Consider the following 17,290-nt stretch of genomic DNA (forward strand, 5'->3'; position numbering starts at 1 on the left):
TGTAAATCGGCCATTGTTAGAGATAAATTCTGCACTCCCGATGTTGAACTGCTCACGGTTTCTCTCTCTTGTTATTCCAACTAAGGTTATTAAAGTATATCCAAACAGTAAACCATGGGTTACAAAGTCCCTTAAGGTGTTACTGCATGAAAAGAATAGGGCTTTTAAGGAAGGTAACTTACAGATACTACACAAGCTCCAAAAGGACATTAAAAGGGAAATTAGAGCCTGTAAACTTAAGTACAAAGATAAAATAGAAATTCAGCTCAGGATGAACAACCTGGGCTCTGCCTGGGAGAGTATGAAGACAATCGTGGGGCTAAAGGGAGGGGGGAGGAGTAGGCCTGAACTGAACAGTTATAGGTTTGACTCACTGCTGGCACAGGAACTGAACAGGTTTTATGTCAGATTTGACAATCACGACTTCAGTAACAAACATTCTGAACTCAAAAATAGTCTTCGGACATTTCCCCCATTTATCCCTTCTTTTAATGAACGTAGTGTCATCAACAGTTTTAAACACTGTAGACCTAAGAAAAGTCCAGTAGTATTGTCATCAAGGGCCAGGACATAGACATGGTGCCATACTATAAATATCTGGGCACCTTGATTGACAATCAGCTAAAATTCCAACTGCACACTGCTTCAGTGTGCAAGAGAGGCCAACAAAGACTCTTTGCACTCAGGAAACTTGCTAAATTCCAGGTGGATTAAACATTGATGACTTTGTTTTACAAAGCTTTTATTGAGTCTGTCTTGTCATTTTCTATTATTTGCTGGTATGGAAACCTCACCATCAAGGATAAAAATGCGCTTTTAACAATTGTGAATGTGGCTAGCAAGATAGTGGGTGTGAAGTTCAGTAGCCTTACAGACATTTTTAACAAACACATTTAAAAAAAAGCCATGTCTAATTGCAAGGACTCCACTCACCCTCTGTACGGGGAATACTTGCTATTACCTTCTGGCTTACGTTTTAGCACTCCCTTAGCTCTTTAACAGAGATATAAAAACTCTTTTATTCCTCGTTCCATTCAGGCACTCAACTTAGCTAAGAGGAGGTGATAGCTTTTGTTTATCTTAATTACCCCTGTATTTCTTTTTAAATTTATTATTATTATTGAGTATTACTTTTATTATGTCCCCAACATAATTTTAGCTATTGCTGTTTATTGCTGTATGTATTGCTGTTTTTAGTAAGTTAATTGTTGTGTGGTTGTGGTGTATATGACATCTGCTGCACACAAATTGCCCTTCTGGGACAAAGAATAAACTGAACTGAACCAAACTGTTTGAGTTAGTAAACCAAAACCCTCGTCGTTGTGCCTTTTGGAAGACTTTTTCTCCTTTTTCTTCCCCCCTGCCGTACGTCAGGGGGACACCCCAAAGGGGGGCAGTTCAGACCATAGACATAATGCAAAAAATGCGGCCGCCATCTTGGACCGGTCATACTCCTAGTTGCGTAGCAGCAGAAGCAACAAGATTACAGAGCACTGTGCAGCATATTCTTGCTCACATCGGCGGACCATCGAAAACAGGGCTCGGGGGGATTACTTTTCACAAGTAAGATTTAACATTACCGTACTATTGTTTGTATTTTGTGAATATAATATTACCAGAGCGTTGAGAAGGAGCAAGGATTATTGATATTACTGTACTGAAATCGTAGCCAGCTAGCTAGGCTATGTTTACTGCACCAGCCGGTGTTCACCCGGCTATGAACTGAGACTTAATCATATATTCCATAGTCATAGTCATATTCCATAACACTGACTTAGATTACAACGGACACAAGAATGCTATTGTAGAAATAAAACAAATATTACTGGTGTAACATTGGCGAATTTTGTGGCACAGACTGTATTTCGACGCTGAAGTTGGCAAGTAGTTGGGAACTTAAAACTTTTTCAGCAGGGAAACACAATTTAGATTGCTGATCCTCCGTTTTTTGAACCTCTTACTGTATTGAATGAGTGTTAGTCATTAAGGTAAATTATTAATTATGTCTAAAACAAACTTTTAGATTTGTGAAAGCTTTATTGTCTTTATGAGAACACAATACAGGTAGATTTCACCGTTTTCTTAATATGTAGACCACATTGGACCAGATCCAGATCCAAAACCACAATACCTAGACTTGTCAAATCTGGACTACATTATCCCAGAGAGTCTAAGGAGTCTTAAAAACACAGTTTCAGATTTGTGAAAGCTTTATTCTATTTGTGAAAATGCAATAAAGGTAGATTTTACTGTTTTTTTCAAACATAGACCATTGGACCATGTCCAGATCCAAAACCACAATAATTGTGTTTCCCTGCTGAATCGGACAGTTTTAAGTTCCCCTTAAATTTCCCCTTAACTGCCGAATCGGAAGCTGCGATTCGGATGCCAACTTCAGAGTCGTGACTGTATTATCAGTGTTGGGCAGTCCCTACTTGTAGCTTAGTTAGAAACTTAGTATTTTGGTGGTAGCTTCACCATTTCCTGAATCAAGTAACTTTTCAGTACCTTAACTCCTTTATTTATCAAGTACTTTTCTTGTCATGTGAAATTAGCACAACTTAATGTAGCTTCCTATGTAGTGAACCAGCCTACTGCTGTGTTTGGGTTACTTAGCACCATAGCTTGCTACATGTGACTGGGTGGTAACTTCTGTGTAGTGAAGCTTTATTCACGGCAGAGTAACTGGTAGCTTAGCTCACTACAATTTCCAAGCAGCTTGCCCAACACTGTGTATTATTCACATGTAATTCTCCCCGACAAAAGTAAGATACCTCTCATGTCTCATACCCACCCCACTTACTTAAAATAAAGGCAACAGAACATCTGACAGTAGAATGGTTTGCAAAACAAGCTTATTCACAAATTAAGCAGTTTTGGTTCATTATCAACAGATATGCATCAAAATAGGAGTTTTGTTGAAGAAAGGTTCTAAGAAATGTGAAGGAAGAAAATAAGCTTGACCTCCTTTTGAAATGTTTCTGTGTAGAATCTCCTAAATGTTCTTTGTTTCATTTTGAAGGTTTCCCAAGAACAAAGATGTGAGGAAGAAGTGGGAAGTGGCTTGGAGGAGAGAAGGATTTACTGCTGTGTGTGTGTGTGTGTGTGTGTGTGTGTGTGTGTGTCCATGTTCCACCACTGCAGTAGTAACTCTAGTACTTTCTTGCACCAAGGGCCTGTTTCACAAAAGCAGAATATATGAATCCAGGATAACTGATAAAGCAAGGCTTGACCTAGTCTAATCTGTGCAGCCTGGCTTGGTGTGTTTCACGAAGGCCGAGCCAGGCTGAGGAGGAGAGACTAGGTTGAGTCAGGCTGAGGAGGAGAGACTAGGTCGATTCAGGCTGAGGAGGAGAGACTAGGAGCTGAGGTCGAGCCAGGCTGAGGAGGAGAGACTAGGAGCTGAGGTCGAGCCAGGCTGAGGAGGAGAGACTAGGAGCTGAGGAGGAGAGACTAGGTTGAGTCAGGCTGATGAGGAGAGACTAGGAGCTGAGGAGGAGAGACTAGGTCAGGCTGAGGAGGAGAGACTAGGTCGAGTCAGGCTGAGGAGGAGAGACTAGGAGCTGAGGAGGAGAGACTAGGTTGAGTCAGGCTGATGAGGAGAGACTAGGAGCTGAGGAGGAGAGACTAGGTCGAGTCAGGCTGAGGAGGAGAGACTAGGTCGAGCCAGGCTGAGGAGGAGAGACTAGGAGCTGAGGAGGAGAGACTAGGTCGAGCCAGGCTGAACTAATTCTGATAGATGCGCGTCCACGGCTTTCCTCAAAAGACCGCGAGGTCGATCACAGATTTACTGATGCTAAAATGGAGAATACGCATTGTACATACTTTATACAGAGTGAGCAGCAGCTTCTTGTGGAAGTATGATGACGTGAAACACAATATTTGTATAAAAAAAAAAGAAACATGGGCCGCTGTAATAAAACAGCGAGAAAGCGTAGCAGACAATCACGGAACGACTGAATGCGTAAGCAGCCTAAATATCTACATTAACTGACCACTGCTCTGAATGGAAACCGTCATAATCCTACCATTCAATGATTAGGCTACTCATCATTTGCACAAATTAACAGTTGTACTCTTTGCCTTAAAAGTAAGCAGAAGATAATGTTACTCAGGAAATTTACCATGAAGATCCATTTTCTATAACGCTAGAATATGATGCGTAAATATATCTTTCATTCTGTTTCTCCCTCTCTCTCTCATGGGCTAAAATATAAATGTTCTAAGTTATATTAACTTCCACTACTCGCTTTTAATGCAAAGTGTACAAATGTTCGTTTTTGCAAATGACAGTGACTCATTGAATGGTTTCAGTTAAGAGCAGTAGTTCATAAATGTATATTTTTAGACTATATAATGATATATATATATAATCATTCAGTCTGTCCGCTATTATCTGCCTCGTGTTTTTTTTTTTTTTTTTATAGCAGACAAGTTTCCTTCTCTACATATTCAACCTATATGCCTTCCTCCCTCATATGGACATAGAAAATAAAGAAATTGAAGAAATTGGACTCTATAAAGATAATTAAGTGATAAATTCCATGCACACTGTAATGAATGGAACAGAGTATATTCATCTGTTAATCCCCCCAGCAAAATATAAGGTCAAAAACCACTGAGGTGTCCTCCCCCTGTTGTCGTGAATGTACAGTAGCCTACATCACTATATAGTTATTGGGCCAGTGAACTAAGTATATAATGGTTTGCAAAGTACTGTGCTATATCTACTATTATTGGCAGCCGCCACATATGGCGGAGACGTTGCTACTTATACCCTTAAGAACCGAGTATTGTGCTACTTTTACCCTTATGAACTGAGTATTGTGCTTGTTAAGTGATATTGTGAAGACCTGCTGTGTGCCACTGGTCCATGAGTTTGTGTATGTATTGTACTGCATCTGTATTATTTGTGTCCCTGCACCATTTTTCTTCATGTGGACATAAATAAATGGTTAAAATGTGTGTGTGTGAACAGATAAAGTTCCACGACAATTCAAGACTTAAATTCTGTCATCCCAGAACTAATTCTAAGCTTTATATCTGTACCGTAACCTTACTCTACACATGTAGTATAGTAAGTCGTAACTGTTATCAGTCTGACAACATTAACGCTGAAACTGAAAGCACTGGCAATGGCTTACAACAGACTGGAAAACACTATACATCTATTATATGTGAATACTGCTGTAAGTGTTGGCGGGTCTGTAAATACCTCTGTTTGTTTGGGTTTAATGAATTCTAGCCTCATGGTGTGTGTGTCTCCAGGAATTGAGATTTTGCTCTCCTTTGCCTCACACTGGGTTTTCATGATTGTGTATAGTGAAGTTTATCTGTACATTATTTCTCTGATTGTCTTTTATCTTATAAACAGATTAACTTCACACACACTCTTTCCCTCTGGTTTCTGTAAAGCACTTTGTAACTGTGTTTTGAAAATTGCTACATAAATTAAGTTTGCAGACTTTTCAAGGGAGTTTCGACCAAGTAAATGTGCAGTTTAAATAAAAACTGTCAAATATCTTAATTCAGATCGATATCACAATATTCATAATTGATATTGCAATATCACATTTTGTCAATATCGTGCAACTCGTGTGTGTGTGTGTGTGTGACAGAGAGAGACAAATATTAAAAGCTTCAAGTGAACTCTAATATAATCAAATATTGTTTCTTAAACTTATTAAAATATCTGACTTTACTGACAGTATCTGTTTCTGCTTTTCTATCATATTTATTGTGTGTGATTTGCAAAATACCTATCATAGCCTACATCACATATCATTTCAGGGGACAGTCTACGTTTTTGGTTGCCTGTCCCTGACTAAATACAGAAAAAAGCACCTCTGTCCCCGTTTTGTTTTTGAATATACATTAGGTTTTTCAATCAGATAGTCAAACTGGAAATGTCCCTGCCTTTCTTCCTTTTCGGGGGTTATGTTCCCCGTTTTGATCTCGGACGTCTGGTCACTTTATATCATATATCAGAATATTCTATTACTGTTATGTTTACTATGAGTATTAAAATATGCCGAACCATGTGTCTTGTATCATAGCTACGTGTATGATCTTTGCAGCAAAAAGACCCGCGTGAAAATCAGTTTGGTATTCATTGAGGTATGATTATTTAAATGCCCTGACAACTCGTTGCACCTGCCAAACAGATTATACTGAGTGGAGTGGGTGACCGGTCCAAGATGGCGGCCCTACGGCTCGTCAGCGCCAGTAGGCAGTAGTGGTCGATGCGGCGTCTACTCTATATATGTCTATGTTTCAGACACCTTTTTAACCGCCCGTGGTGAGTTGCAACCCGGCGGGGACCGATCTTGACAGGCAGACCTCCTGTTAACCTCTCAGCGGATCGCATTTCCAGTGGAGTGGAACCTTTATTTTGATCCTCGGAGCGACCTCAAACCGTGAGTATTTAAAAAAAAACATAATTTGGTTGTAAAGATCCCCTATGGCAGTATTTTTCATACATACATGCTTTTAAAGAAAAAGAAATACAAAGCCTCGATAACTGTCACATCGTTCATCAAAGTGGCTGTGTTATAGGTAACTGAATGATTTGCTGATACACCATAATGTATGTTTTTTATTGTTAATAAGTGATAAACACACACACACACACACAGAAACACACAGTCTCACACACAAAAGCATGCAAGCATGCACACACGCACACACAAACACACACACACAGAGTCTCACACACGAACGCATACACGCACACAGACAGTAACACACAGACACACACAGAGACAGACACACACATTATTTTTTACATTTTCAGAAGTCTACTAACTGAACATCTTTCAATGAGAGAATTTCATACAACAGGCCAAACAGTTAATATGCTGTTGTTACATCATTTCCATTTTTTTTTTACGGGGCAAAGTCTGGGTAACAAGCTCCTAGAACTTATTCTCACAGACACACACACACCGACCTGCCAGAACTTTATCTTATCTCTATTTATTTCTTACAGTCCCCCCCCTCCCTCGTCACACATTGTGGCGGTATGAAGGAGGTTTGAGGATGACAACGTCAGGAGAACTACTTAAAGCCATAACACATCAAACTGAAACTCCGTTGTATCCCTCCGTCAACATGTATCTCCTGGTGTTGATGTTCGGGATTCTGCTTCTACCTGAAGGCAAGTTCTTCTTCTGTTATCTGTGCTCATAATGTTGATTAATTCACTTCAGAGTTACACTGTAAGATATTAATCCTGTAGAACAGAAAAAGTTCTGGCGGCTCATTACCCGGACTTTGCATCGTAATTAAAAACATAAATAATGCTTGTGTAGCTAAAGTTACAACACAGAACATTTTCTTTTTGAAAAATGATATAAAATTCTCTCAGACAAAACTGCTCAGTTATTAAACTTCTCAAAACGTTGAAAGAAACTTAAAAAATGTAAAAAGAAATTTCGAAAATGAGAGAAAAAAAATCTTAAAAAGCGAAAAAGCTCAAAAAAAATGAAAAAACGCAGCAGTTCATATGAGGAAATAAAATGTGTTATTATGTTTTTATCTCTTTTTTGAAATACCTTTAAAACATTTTTGTCCTTTTTTATGTTTTATAACACTTTTTGAAATGATTTTGTCCTTATAATTAAAATGTTTTTGTCTTTATAGTTATAATAAATTTGTCGTGCTACTAGTCACACAGTGTTGCTAACACATTCGTAAAAAATACATCAAACGTGTGTAATGATCAGGGATGTTGGGCTATGACTTTTCTAAGAGATTCTCCCAGCGGTTTTCACGAAATTCTCAAAAAACTGCGTTAAATTTCCCCATAGACTTTAATGGGAAATCGTCAAAAAATCGACCGACTTACAGAGTTTAAATTAAAACGTTTAAAACGTTTTATGTATCGTCTAGTTATCAGACGGTTTCAGATTTTACGTTAATCAATCAAAACATCTGTATCTCTTTCCTCAGCCTCCACCCTGAGATGTTACGTGTGTTTACCGAATGCCTCGGGAAAGTGCATACAAACAATCCATGAATGCCCACACAGTGCACAGTGTGCTGCAGTGAGAGTTGTTACATACTCAGGTATTGTTACACCAGGCCCGGATCTATAGGCATAGTCCCTCTACATACTACTCTCTACTGCTGTCTATCTACATACTACTCTCTACTGTTGTCTCTCTACATACTACTCTCTACTACTCCCTACTGTTGTCTCTCTACATACTACTCTCTACTGTTGTCTCTCTGCATACTACTCTCTACTGTTGTCTCTCTATATACTACTCTCTACTGTTGTCTCTCTACATACTACTCCCTATCGTTGTCTATCTACATACTACTCTCTACTGTTGTCTCTCTACATACTACTCTCTACTGCTGTCTATCTACATATTACTCTCTACTGTTGTCTCTCTACATACTACTCCCTACTGTTGTCTCTCTACATACTACTCCGTACCGTTGTCTATCTACATACTACTCTCTAACGTTGTCTCTCTACATACCAAGAAAGAAAGGAAAGACAGGAGAAGGAGAGAAAACAAAATGAGGGGAAACAATTGGTAACTGACTTCTTTTGAAAGAGAGGTGAGCACAAACTAAAAAACGAAATCCATGGTGCTAAGCTGCTTGAATATCTCCATGACTGTTAGTGTTAAAAACAAATTGAGACAACCCATATAAAGAGCAGAACATACACATTCAAATGATAATTTGGTTATACTTGTAATCTGAGGTAAAGGCTAAATAAATAAACTACACTAGCAATGCTCTTTGCATATAACACACGATTGTATTAGCCTAATTTAAAACATGTTTAATTTTAAATTAATAGGCTATAATGTCTATAATTAGCAAAAAATAGGCTAATCAGAATCATAGGTAGCTTGGTAGCTCATTGGTAGATACATATCATGTCAAAATTATAGTTATGTCAGATTCAGTAGATGTTAACATTGTGAAACACATGGCCCTCAGTTTCAGAAACTGTCACAGCAGGGAGCAACAGACCCCTCAGCCTCCTTTTTGGATTTGAAACAAGGGAAGCTTATATCAAAATTAAAGCAAACCATGTTTAGCCATTTTGACTGTTAAGTAACACTAACATCTTAGTGTGTTTTATTATATTAGGTTACAATTAGGATAAGAGGTTAACATCAGATGTATCCTTCATAGACAAAGATGATAGAGAACATCTGATTGAGGATGATGGGAGTGAAGACAGCAGGGAGCATGAGTGTTGCTCTGAGCACAGTGTGGAAATGAGAGCTGAGGAACTGGAAAGTAGGTAGAGCAATGCAGACCAGTTTTTGGTAAAGAGAAAACAAACAAAATGTAGTAGGAACCACAGTAAAGTAAGCTAGAGAATGTTGACAAAGGAGGTTTGAAATGTGTGTTATCAGGCTACTCTAAGCATTACAATTAATAATTATTACCCTATAAACATCTAGGCCTATAGATTCATGTGTACGGAGGCCAGATTATTATTTTTTTTTTTGGGGTGTTGAGGAGCATGGGGGCCCATCAGGACTGCCTATGCATACGCCCCTGGTCTCTCTACATACTACTCTCTACTGTTGTCTCTCTACACACTTCTCTCTACTATTGTCTCTCTACATACTACTCTCTACTGTTGTTTCTCTACATACTACTCTCTACTGTTGTCTCTCTACATACTACTCTCTACTGTTGTCTCTCTACATACTACTCTCTACTGTTGTCTCTCTACATACTACTCTCTACTCTTGTCTCTCTACATACTACTCTCTACTGTTGTTTCTCTACATACTACTCTCTACTGTTGTCTCTCTACATACTTCTCTCTACTATTGTCTCTCTACATACTACTCTCTACTGTTGTCTCTCTACATACTACTCTCTACTGTTGTCTCTCTACATACTACTCTCTACTGTTGTTTCTCTACATACTACTCTCTACTGTTGTCTCTCTACATACTTCTCTCTACTATTGTCTCTCTACATATTACTCTCTACTGTTGTCTCTCTACATACTACTCTCTACTGTTGTCTCCCTACATACTACTCTCTACTGTTGTCTCTCTACATACTACTCTCTACTGTTGTCTCTCTACATACTACTCTCTACTGTTGTTTCTCTACATACTACTCTCTACTGTTGTCTCTCTACATACTACTCTCTACTGTTGTCTCTCTACATACTACTCTCTACTGTTGTCTCTCTACATACTACTCTCTACTGTTGTTTCTCTACATACTACTCTCTACTGTTGTCTCTCTACATACTACTCTCTACTGTTGTCTCTCTACATACTACTCTCTACTGTTGTCTCTCTACATACTACTCTCTACTGTTGTTTCTCTACATACTACTCTCTACTGTTGTCTCTCTACATACTTCTCTCTACTATTGTCTCTCTACATATTACTCTCTACTGTTGTCTCTCTACATACTACTCTCTACTGTTGTCTCCCTACATACTACTCTCTACTGTTGTCTCTCTACATACTACTCTCTACTGTTGTCTCTCTACATACTACTCTCTACTCTTGTTTCTCTACATACTACTCTCTACTGTTGTCTCTCTACATACTACTCTCTACTGTTGTCTCTCTACATACTACTCTCTACTATTGTCTTTCGTCATATTACTCTCTACATACTACTCTCTACTGATGTCTCTCTACATACTACTCTCTACTGTTGTCTCTCTACATACTACTCTCTACTGTTGTCTCTCTACATACTACTCTCTACTGTTGTCTCTCTACATACTACTCTCTACTGTTGTTTCTCTACATACTACTCTCTACTGTTGTCTCTCTACATACTTCTCTCTACTATTGTCTCTCTACATATTACTCTCTACTGTTGTCTCTCTACATACTACTCTCTACTGTTGTCTCTCTACATACTACTCTCTACTGTTGTCTCTCTACATACTACTCTCTACTATTGTCTTTCGTCATATTACTCTCTACATACTACTCTCTACTGATGTCTCTCTACATACTACTCTCTACTGTTGTCTCTCTACATACTACTCTCTACTGTTGTCTCTCTACATACTACTCTCTACTGTTGTCTCCCTACATACTACTCTCTACTGTTGTCTCTCTACATACTACTCTCTACTGTTGTCTCTCTACATACTACTCTCTACTGTTGTTTCTCTACATACTACTCTCTACTGTTGTCTCTCTACATACTACTCTCTACTGTTGTCTCTCTACATACTACTCTCTACTGAAGTCTCTCTACATACTACTCTCTACCGTTGTCTCTCTTCCTACTACGCTCCCCCTCCCCTCTAGACCCTTCCCTGGATATATAGCCTATATCACATTTCGTAGTAATATTTTAATTGCCTGTCTTATCTTTACTTACACACAACATGGTGCTTGTAAATTTATTGAGTTCAGGTTTTTATTCATTAATGTGTTACATTTTGAGGTTTTATTACATAATGCGTTGTTACACTTTTTTGTTGCAGGTGGTTCAAACGTTAGTGATGTAAACTCAAAAGGATGTGCTATCACTGAAGACTGTGGAGAGCACTCCGTCAACTATGGTACCGTCCAATCCAAATTTACCACCATGTGTTGCCCCACTGAGCTCTGCAACACCCAGCCGGCCCCAGGTTAGGTTACTTGCTTATATTATCTGTTGGAATTTAGATGTTTGCACTGAATGCAGTGTAGTTGCATGAGCAATAGCTGTTAAAAATGTGAAAACTACTCTCCCTAAAACTTAAACCCTGGACTCATGTTTTTTTGTGTCAAAGTGACTGATGGGAACAACAATCTTTGAAATGTGTCCAGTATTGAGCGCTGTAACCGGTGGCAGTGAACCGGGCTGCAATGTGACCCTTTAGGATAAATGTTCAGCTTCAGTTAGCGTCCACTAAACGTTCTGTTTTTGCCGCTGACAGACTCAGATTATTATTCATTATAGATATATTAAGTGCGACAACATTATGGAAAGGATATCTACAGAGATAGACCTTTAAAACCTCTTTGAGACCTTTCTGTTTAACCAGAAACAGCTCTGAAGTCGCCAGCACAAAGCCCACCAGACTCCATTTAAAAAATACTTTTAGGGTTATAGAGCCAACATATTCTCACATGTAAATCAGTAAACTATGTGTTTATTTCAACGAAAACTATTGTGATGGTTGGAAAATTGGAAAGACAACCCAAAACGGCTTTTCATAGTTTTAGTTTGGCTTGAAATTTTACATTTGCTTTAGCATGAACTGGGGTAGATGCTCCATATTCATGCTCCATCTTGAAATATGTTAGCAAATAAGGGACATACAGGACATACTGCTCTGTGTGTGTGTGTGTGTGTGTGTGTGTGTGTATCCGTTTTACTATATTCGTGGGGTCCAAAAACCGGGGACTACAGTATCCTTGTGGGGTCTGCACAGCCTCGTGGGGACCAAAATGCTGGTCCCCACGAGTTTAAAGGGTTGTTTGAGGGTTAAGACTTGGTTTTAGGATTAGGGTTAGAATTAGGTTATGGTTAGGGTGCTGGTAAGGGTTAAGGTTAGGCATTTAGTTGTGATGGTTAAGGTTAGGGTAAGGGTTAAGGTTAGGCATTTAGTGGTGATGGTTAAGGTTAGGGTAAGGGTTAAGGTTAGGCATTTAGATGTGATGGTTAAGGTTAGGGTAAGGGTTAAGATTAGGCATTTAGTTGTGATGGTTAAGGTTAGGGTAAGGGTTAAGGTTAGGCATTTAGTTGTGATGGTTAAGGTTAGGGTAAGGGGCTAGGGAATGCATTATGTCAATGACAAGCCCCCACAAAGATAGTAATACAGACATGTTTGTGTGTATGTGTGTGTGTGTCTGTGTGTGTGTGTGTGTGTGAAAGGAACATACAGGACATACTGCTCCACCTTTCACGTTTTCTCTGTCACATGATAAATTCAAAGCTGCTGCTAATGCTGCTAATGGGTATCGTAGCTTCCCGGCAAGTTTGAAGAAGGAAACATGGAGGACCACATGTATTCAAAATCCACATTTCAGGAACAGGAGTCTTCTTCGCCCAGAAAAAGGAGATTGAAAAGAGCAAGAGACTGGCTTTTTGAAGCGTGAAGGCTAGCGTAGCTGTAATAAGTACTTTGAACTACGTGGTGCGAGAGACTTGATTGTTGATATATGATCTCAACGCTAGATGGAAGAAATTCCCACACATTGGACCTTTATTAATACTGGGCCAATGTCAAAGACTGTTGTTCCCATCAGTCACTTAGAAACTAAAACATGGGTTGAAAAAAAACGGTAGTTACCCTTTGAGTTTTCGTTGCATTTGTCATGTTTCAGATGTTAAACTAATGACTTGTTTAATCGTGTATAAAGATGTCACTGACTTTTTCACCCCTAACTGCCACAGTGCAGCTGTCTGTGTGAGTGAGAATTTCCAGGTTTAATTTAATCTTTTTTTTTACATAGTATAACTTTTTAATCTGTTCATTTGAAAGCTGTGGGGGAGTTTCCCATTAGCCTGCTGGACATAAGAGCAGCTCTATATCCCCAAATAATATGAACAATGTTATGTTATGTTTCCAGAACCCAGCAAATCCAAACCAAATGGTAAAAAGTGCTACTACTGCGATGGAAAAACGTGCACCAACATCCTAAACTGTGAGGGGAACGAGGACAACTGCATCTCAGCAACACGTAACGGACACACACACACACACACACACACACACACACACACACACACACACACACACACACACACACACACACACACACACACACACACACACACACACACACACACACACACACACACACACACACACACACACACATACAGACACACACACACACACACACACACACACACAGACACACACACACACACACACACACACACAGACACACACACACACACACACACACACACACACACACACAGACACACACACACACACACACACACACACACACACACAGACACACACACACACACACACACACACACACACACATACAAACACACATACAGACAGACAGACCCACACACACACACACATACACACAGACATATACACACACAAAGGCACACACACACACACACATTGTGTGTGTGTGTGTGTCTGTGTGTGTGTGTAATAACCTGCAGGAGTTAGAAAACTATCAATAAATACGTTCACATGCACATACTATTGAGGTTTTTCTCCTTATTCCCGAAAAAGAAGATATTCCAACTAAGCTGTTTACACAGCTAATGAAAGTGATAATATTCCCGTTTACATGTAGTAGTGCAAAATATGATTTTTCCAGCGGTGGAGGACTTGTTGGAGCGTGTGAACACAGCGTCTCTCTTTAATTCCTTTAACCAGCTTCTAGAAAAGGTCACCTCATATCCAGAAACCTCAAGATATTATTAGATTATGTTCAAGTACGTTGTGAGGACCACAATGGAAATAAGTCCTGGACTTTATTGTGTTTTTATCCTCGATTGTATTAGATGTCTTTTCATGTTCATGTTATTCTTGATACAATTAAATAAATCAAATCAAATCAAAACACACACACACCCCGATATATAGTTAGATGTATTAAAACATCTCCCACTAATATCACTTTCTTTCTCCCAGTGACCCAAGGAGGACAAAGCGCAACTGTGAAGGGCTGTGTGTCCAAATGGCTGTGCACCACGAGGGACCAATCCTGGGCCCGAGGACTCACATACAGCTGCTGTAAGGGGAACCTCTGCAACGGTGCCAGCAGCCACATCGCTGGCCTGGTGCTGCTGGCCGCCCCGCTGCTCTCTTTGCTCGTGATCTCTTATTAGATATGAGAATGTGAGTTATAAAACTCCTGTTGATGTACAGCTTCTGTTCTGAGTGTTATTATAGTCTGGAAACTATTAATATAACTGATGTAAAGCTGAATAAAAATCAATCTTAATATCCTGCTGTGTGTTCTGATTGATTTCTGAGTGTTTTCTTTGTGCGCTAAATTAATTTCTGAGTCTCATTTAAAAGACATTTGTGTTAAATAACCATTAAAGGTGCAGTACACGAAGAGAAGAGGAGAAACACAGCTACTGTTAAACATCATCAGAGACTCGGATATCTACAGGTTTCTGGATATGAGGCGACCTTTTCTACACACACACACACACACACACACACACACACACACACATAGACAAACAGAGACACACACACACACAGAGGCCCACAGAGACAAACAAACACACCCACACACACACACACACACACACACACACACAGCTAGTGTTAAACATCATCAGAGACTCGGATATCTACAGGTTTCTGGATATGAGCCGACCTTTTCTAGAAGCTGGTTGGAGGAATTAAAGAAAGACGCTGTGTTCACACGCTCCAACAAGTCCTCCACACGCTGGAACACGCTGGAAAAATCATATTTTGCACAACTACATGTAAACAGGAATATTAGAGGAATATTCACTTTCATTAGCCGTGGAAACAGCTTAGTCGGAATATCTTCTTTTTCGGGAATAAGGGCAAAAAACTGAATAGTATGTGCATGTAAACAAATTCACTGATAATCTTCTAACTCCTGCAGGCTAATACACACACACACACACACACACACACACACACACACACACACACACACACACATATCCAGTTAAACACAGATGCATGTAAACGGGAATATGCTCTTTCATTGACCATGGAAACAGCTTAGAGCAATATTGTATAGGCCTATGTCACACCCCCTTTCTCCGTAAGGATTTAGATTATCAGCCATTATGTCTAAACCATCCCATAATGTCTGAACCATCCCATAATATCTAAACCATCCCATAATGTCTAAACCATCCCATAATATCTAAACCCTCCCATAATGTCTAAACCATCCCATAATATCTAAACCCTCCCATAATGTCTAAACCCTCCCATAATGTCTAAACCATCCCATAATGTCTAAACCATCCCATAATGTCTGAACCATCCCATAATATCTAAACCATCCCGTAATGTCTGAACCATCCCGTAATATCTGAACCATCCCATAATGTCTAAACCATCCCATAATGTCTGAACCATCCCATAATGTCTAAACCATCCCATAATGTCTGAACCATCCCATAATGTCTAAACCATCCCATAATGTCTATGTGGTGGTTGTGTAACTAAGGTTTCTGCTCCTGTAGAAGCTAATAGTCTGTATGAAATCAACTTTGTTTTAAGAAAAACATGTTTTATCGGCATTGTTATGGAAAAAAACTACACAACCCACAATCCTAAGTGTAACAGCAACGTATCTGATTGGTCCAACTCACTGTTACCATAGAAACGTTTACCGTACCGGCGAACGGCTGGAGCCAGCTCCTACCATTGAAGTCTATACCTTTTGCATTTTTGGCCATTTTAAAAACATTTTTTTGTGCTGAATCAAATGTTTTATGCTCACTATTAATCTTGTAGCTGGAAACGTCCGGAACCAGAGCTTTTAAAAAATTGGGTCACTTGAGCTCTATAACAACAATGGCAGCTTCCACCCACAGCTGTTGTTGTAGTGTACCGGGTTGCTCTACACAGAGGTGTCAAAAGTATTCCCATTCATTACTCAAGTAAAAGTACAGATACTAGGGTTTAAAAAGACTTCTGTAGAAGTTGAAGTATCAACTCAAGCTTTTTACTCAAGTAAAAGTGTAAAAGTACTGGTTTCAAAACTACTTAAAGTATAAAAGTAAAAGTAATGTAAGGGGGAAAAAATGCCCTTAAGGACAAAAGCTTAGCCTGCCCCACAGGGGCCTATAGGTCACTACCCCCCTCCACAAAAAAAGGAGCACCTTGTTCAATTGTATTTTTCTGTTCTGTATGTTCAAAAATAAAAAACCATAAAAAGTTGATCAAAAAAAAGAAGAAAAGGAGCACAAGGCTACATTAAAGAATGACTTATGTGTTGTTAAGACCACAGGGTCAAAATTAATTCATTAAAAATTTAATAACAGTAACTTATAACAATAACTTATTTCAGGCTGCGTCTGTGTTGTTTTTCAGACAAGGGCATCTACAGTCTGGTGTTACAATCCTCTCCAGTGAAATACAGACACACTTTACACCGTTTAGCTGTCAGCATTTTAACCGTGTTTACTCTCGCTGCTAGCTAACGGTAGGCTAACGTCACCTGCTGTCACGTGTAGTGTTAACTAGCGTCCTGTGCGGCGATGTTTCAGTTCCCTCTAACGTCCATTTTCGGAGCATCAGAGAGAAGCGCAGGCATCTAAGTGGCTCCTAAATAAGGCACCGAAATCCGCGTTGCTATTCGGTCCGGAAGATAACGTCGTTAAAGCACAAGTGCTATATTA

The 17,290-nt window shown here is 39.4% G+C and overlaps 1 protein-coding gene across 1 annotated transcript; it reads left to right on the top strand.

The window, feature by feature from the left end:
- The first annotated feature begins 6,994 nt into the window (after positions 1 to 6,994).
- Positions 6,995 to 14,773, top strand: LOC114568477 (urokinase plasminogen activator surface receptor-like). The gene is made up of 5 exons (XM_028598090.1): positions 6,995 to 7,156; positions 7,951 to 8,067; positions 11,457 to 11,603; positions 13,534 to 13,644; positions 14,577 to 14,773. Exons 1-5 carry the CDS (start codon positions 7,039 to 7,041, stop codon positions 14,771 to 14,773), a joined length of 690 nt encoding a protein of 229 aa, XP_028453891.1. The 5' UTR covers positions 6,995 to 7,038.
- The last annotated feature ends 2,517 nt before the right edge of the window (positions 14,774 to 17,290 follow it).

Source organism: Perca flavescens, chromosome 14, assembly GCF_004354835.1.
Source record: "Perca flavescens isolate YP-PL-M2 chromosome 14, PFLA_1.0, whole genome shotgun sequence".
In the NCBI taxonomy this organism is placed as follows: Eukaryota; Metazoa; Chordata; class Actinopteri; order Perciformes; family Percidae; genus Perca; species Perca flavescens.

Bases quoted from the DNA above. Each gene is read 5' to 3' on its own strand.
- LOC114568477 (XM_028598090.1), top strand. From the start codon at position 7,039: ATGACAACGTCAGGAGAACTACTTAAAGCCATAACACATCAAACTGAA. The intron at 7,157-7,950 runs GCAAGTTCTTCT...CTCTTTCCTCAG, and splicing joins GATTCTGCTTCTACCTGAAG to CCTCCACCCTGAGATGTTAC. The intron at 13,645-14,576 runs GTAACGGACACA...TCTTTCTCCCAG, and splicing joins CAACTGCATCTCAGCAACAC to TGACCCAAGGAGGACAAAGC.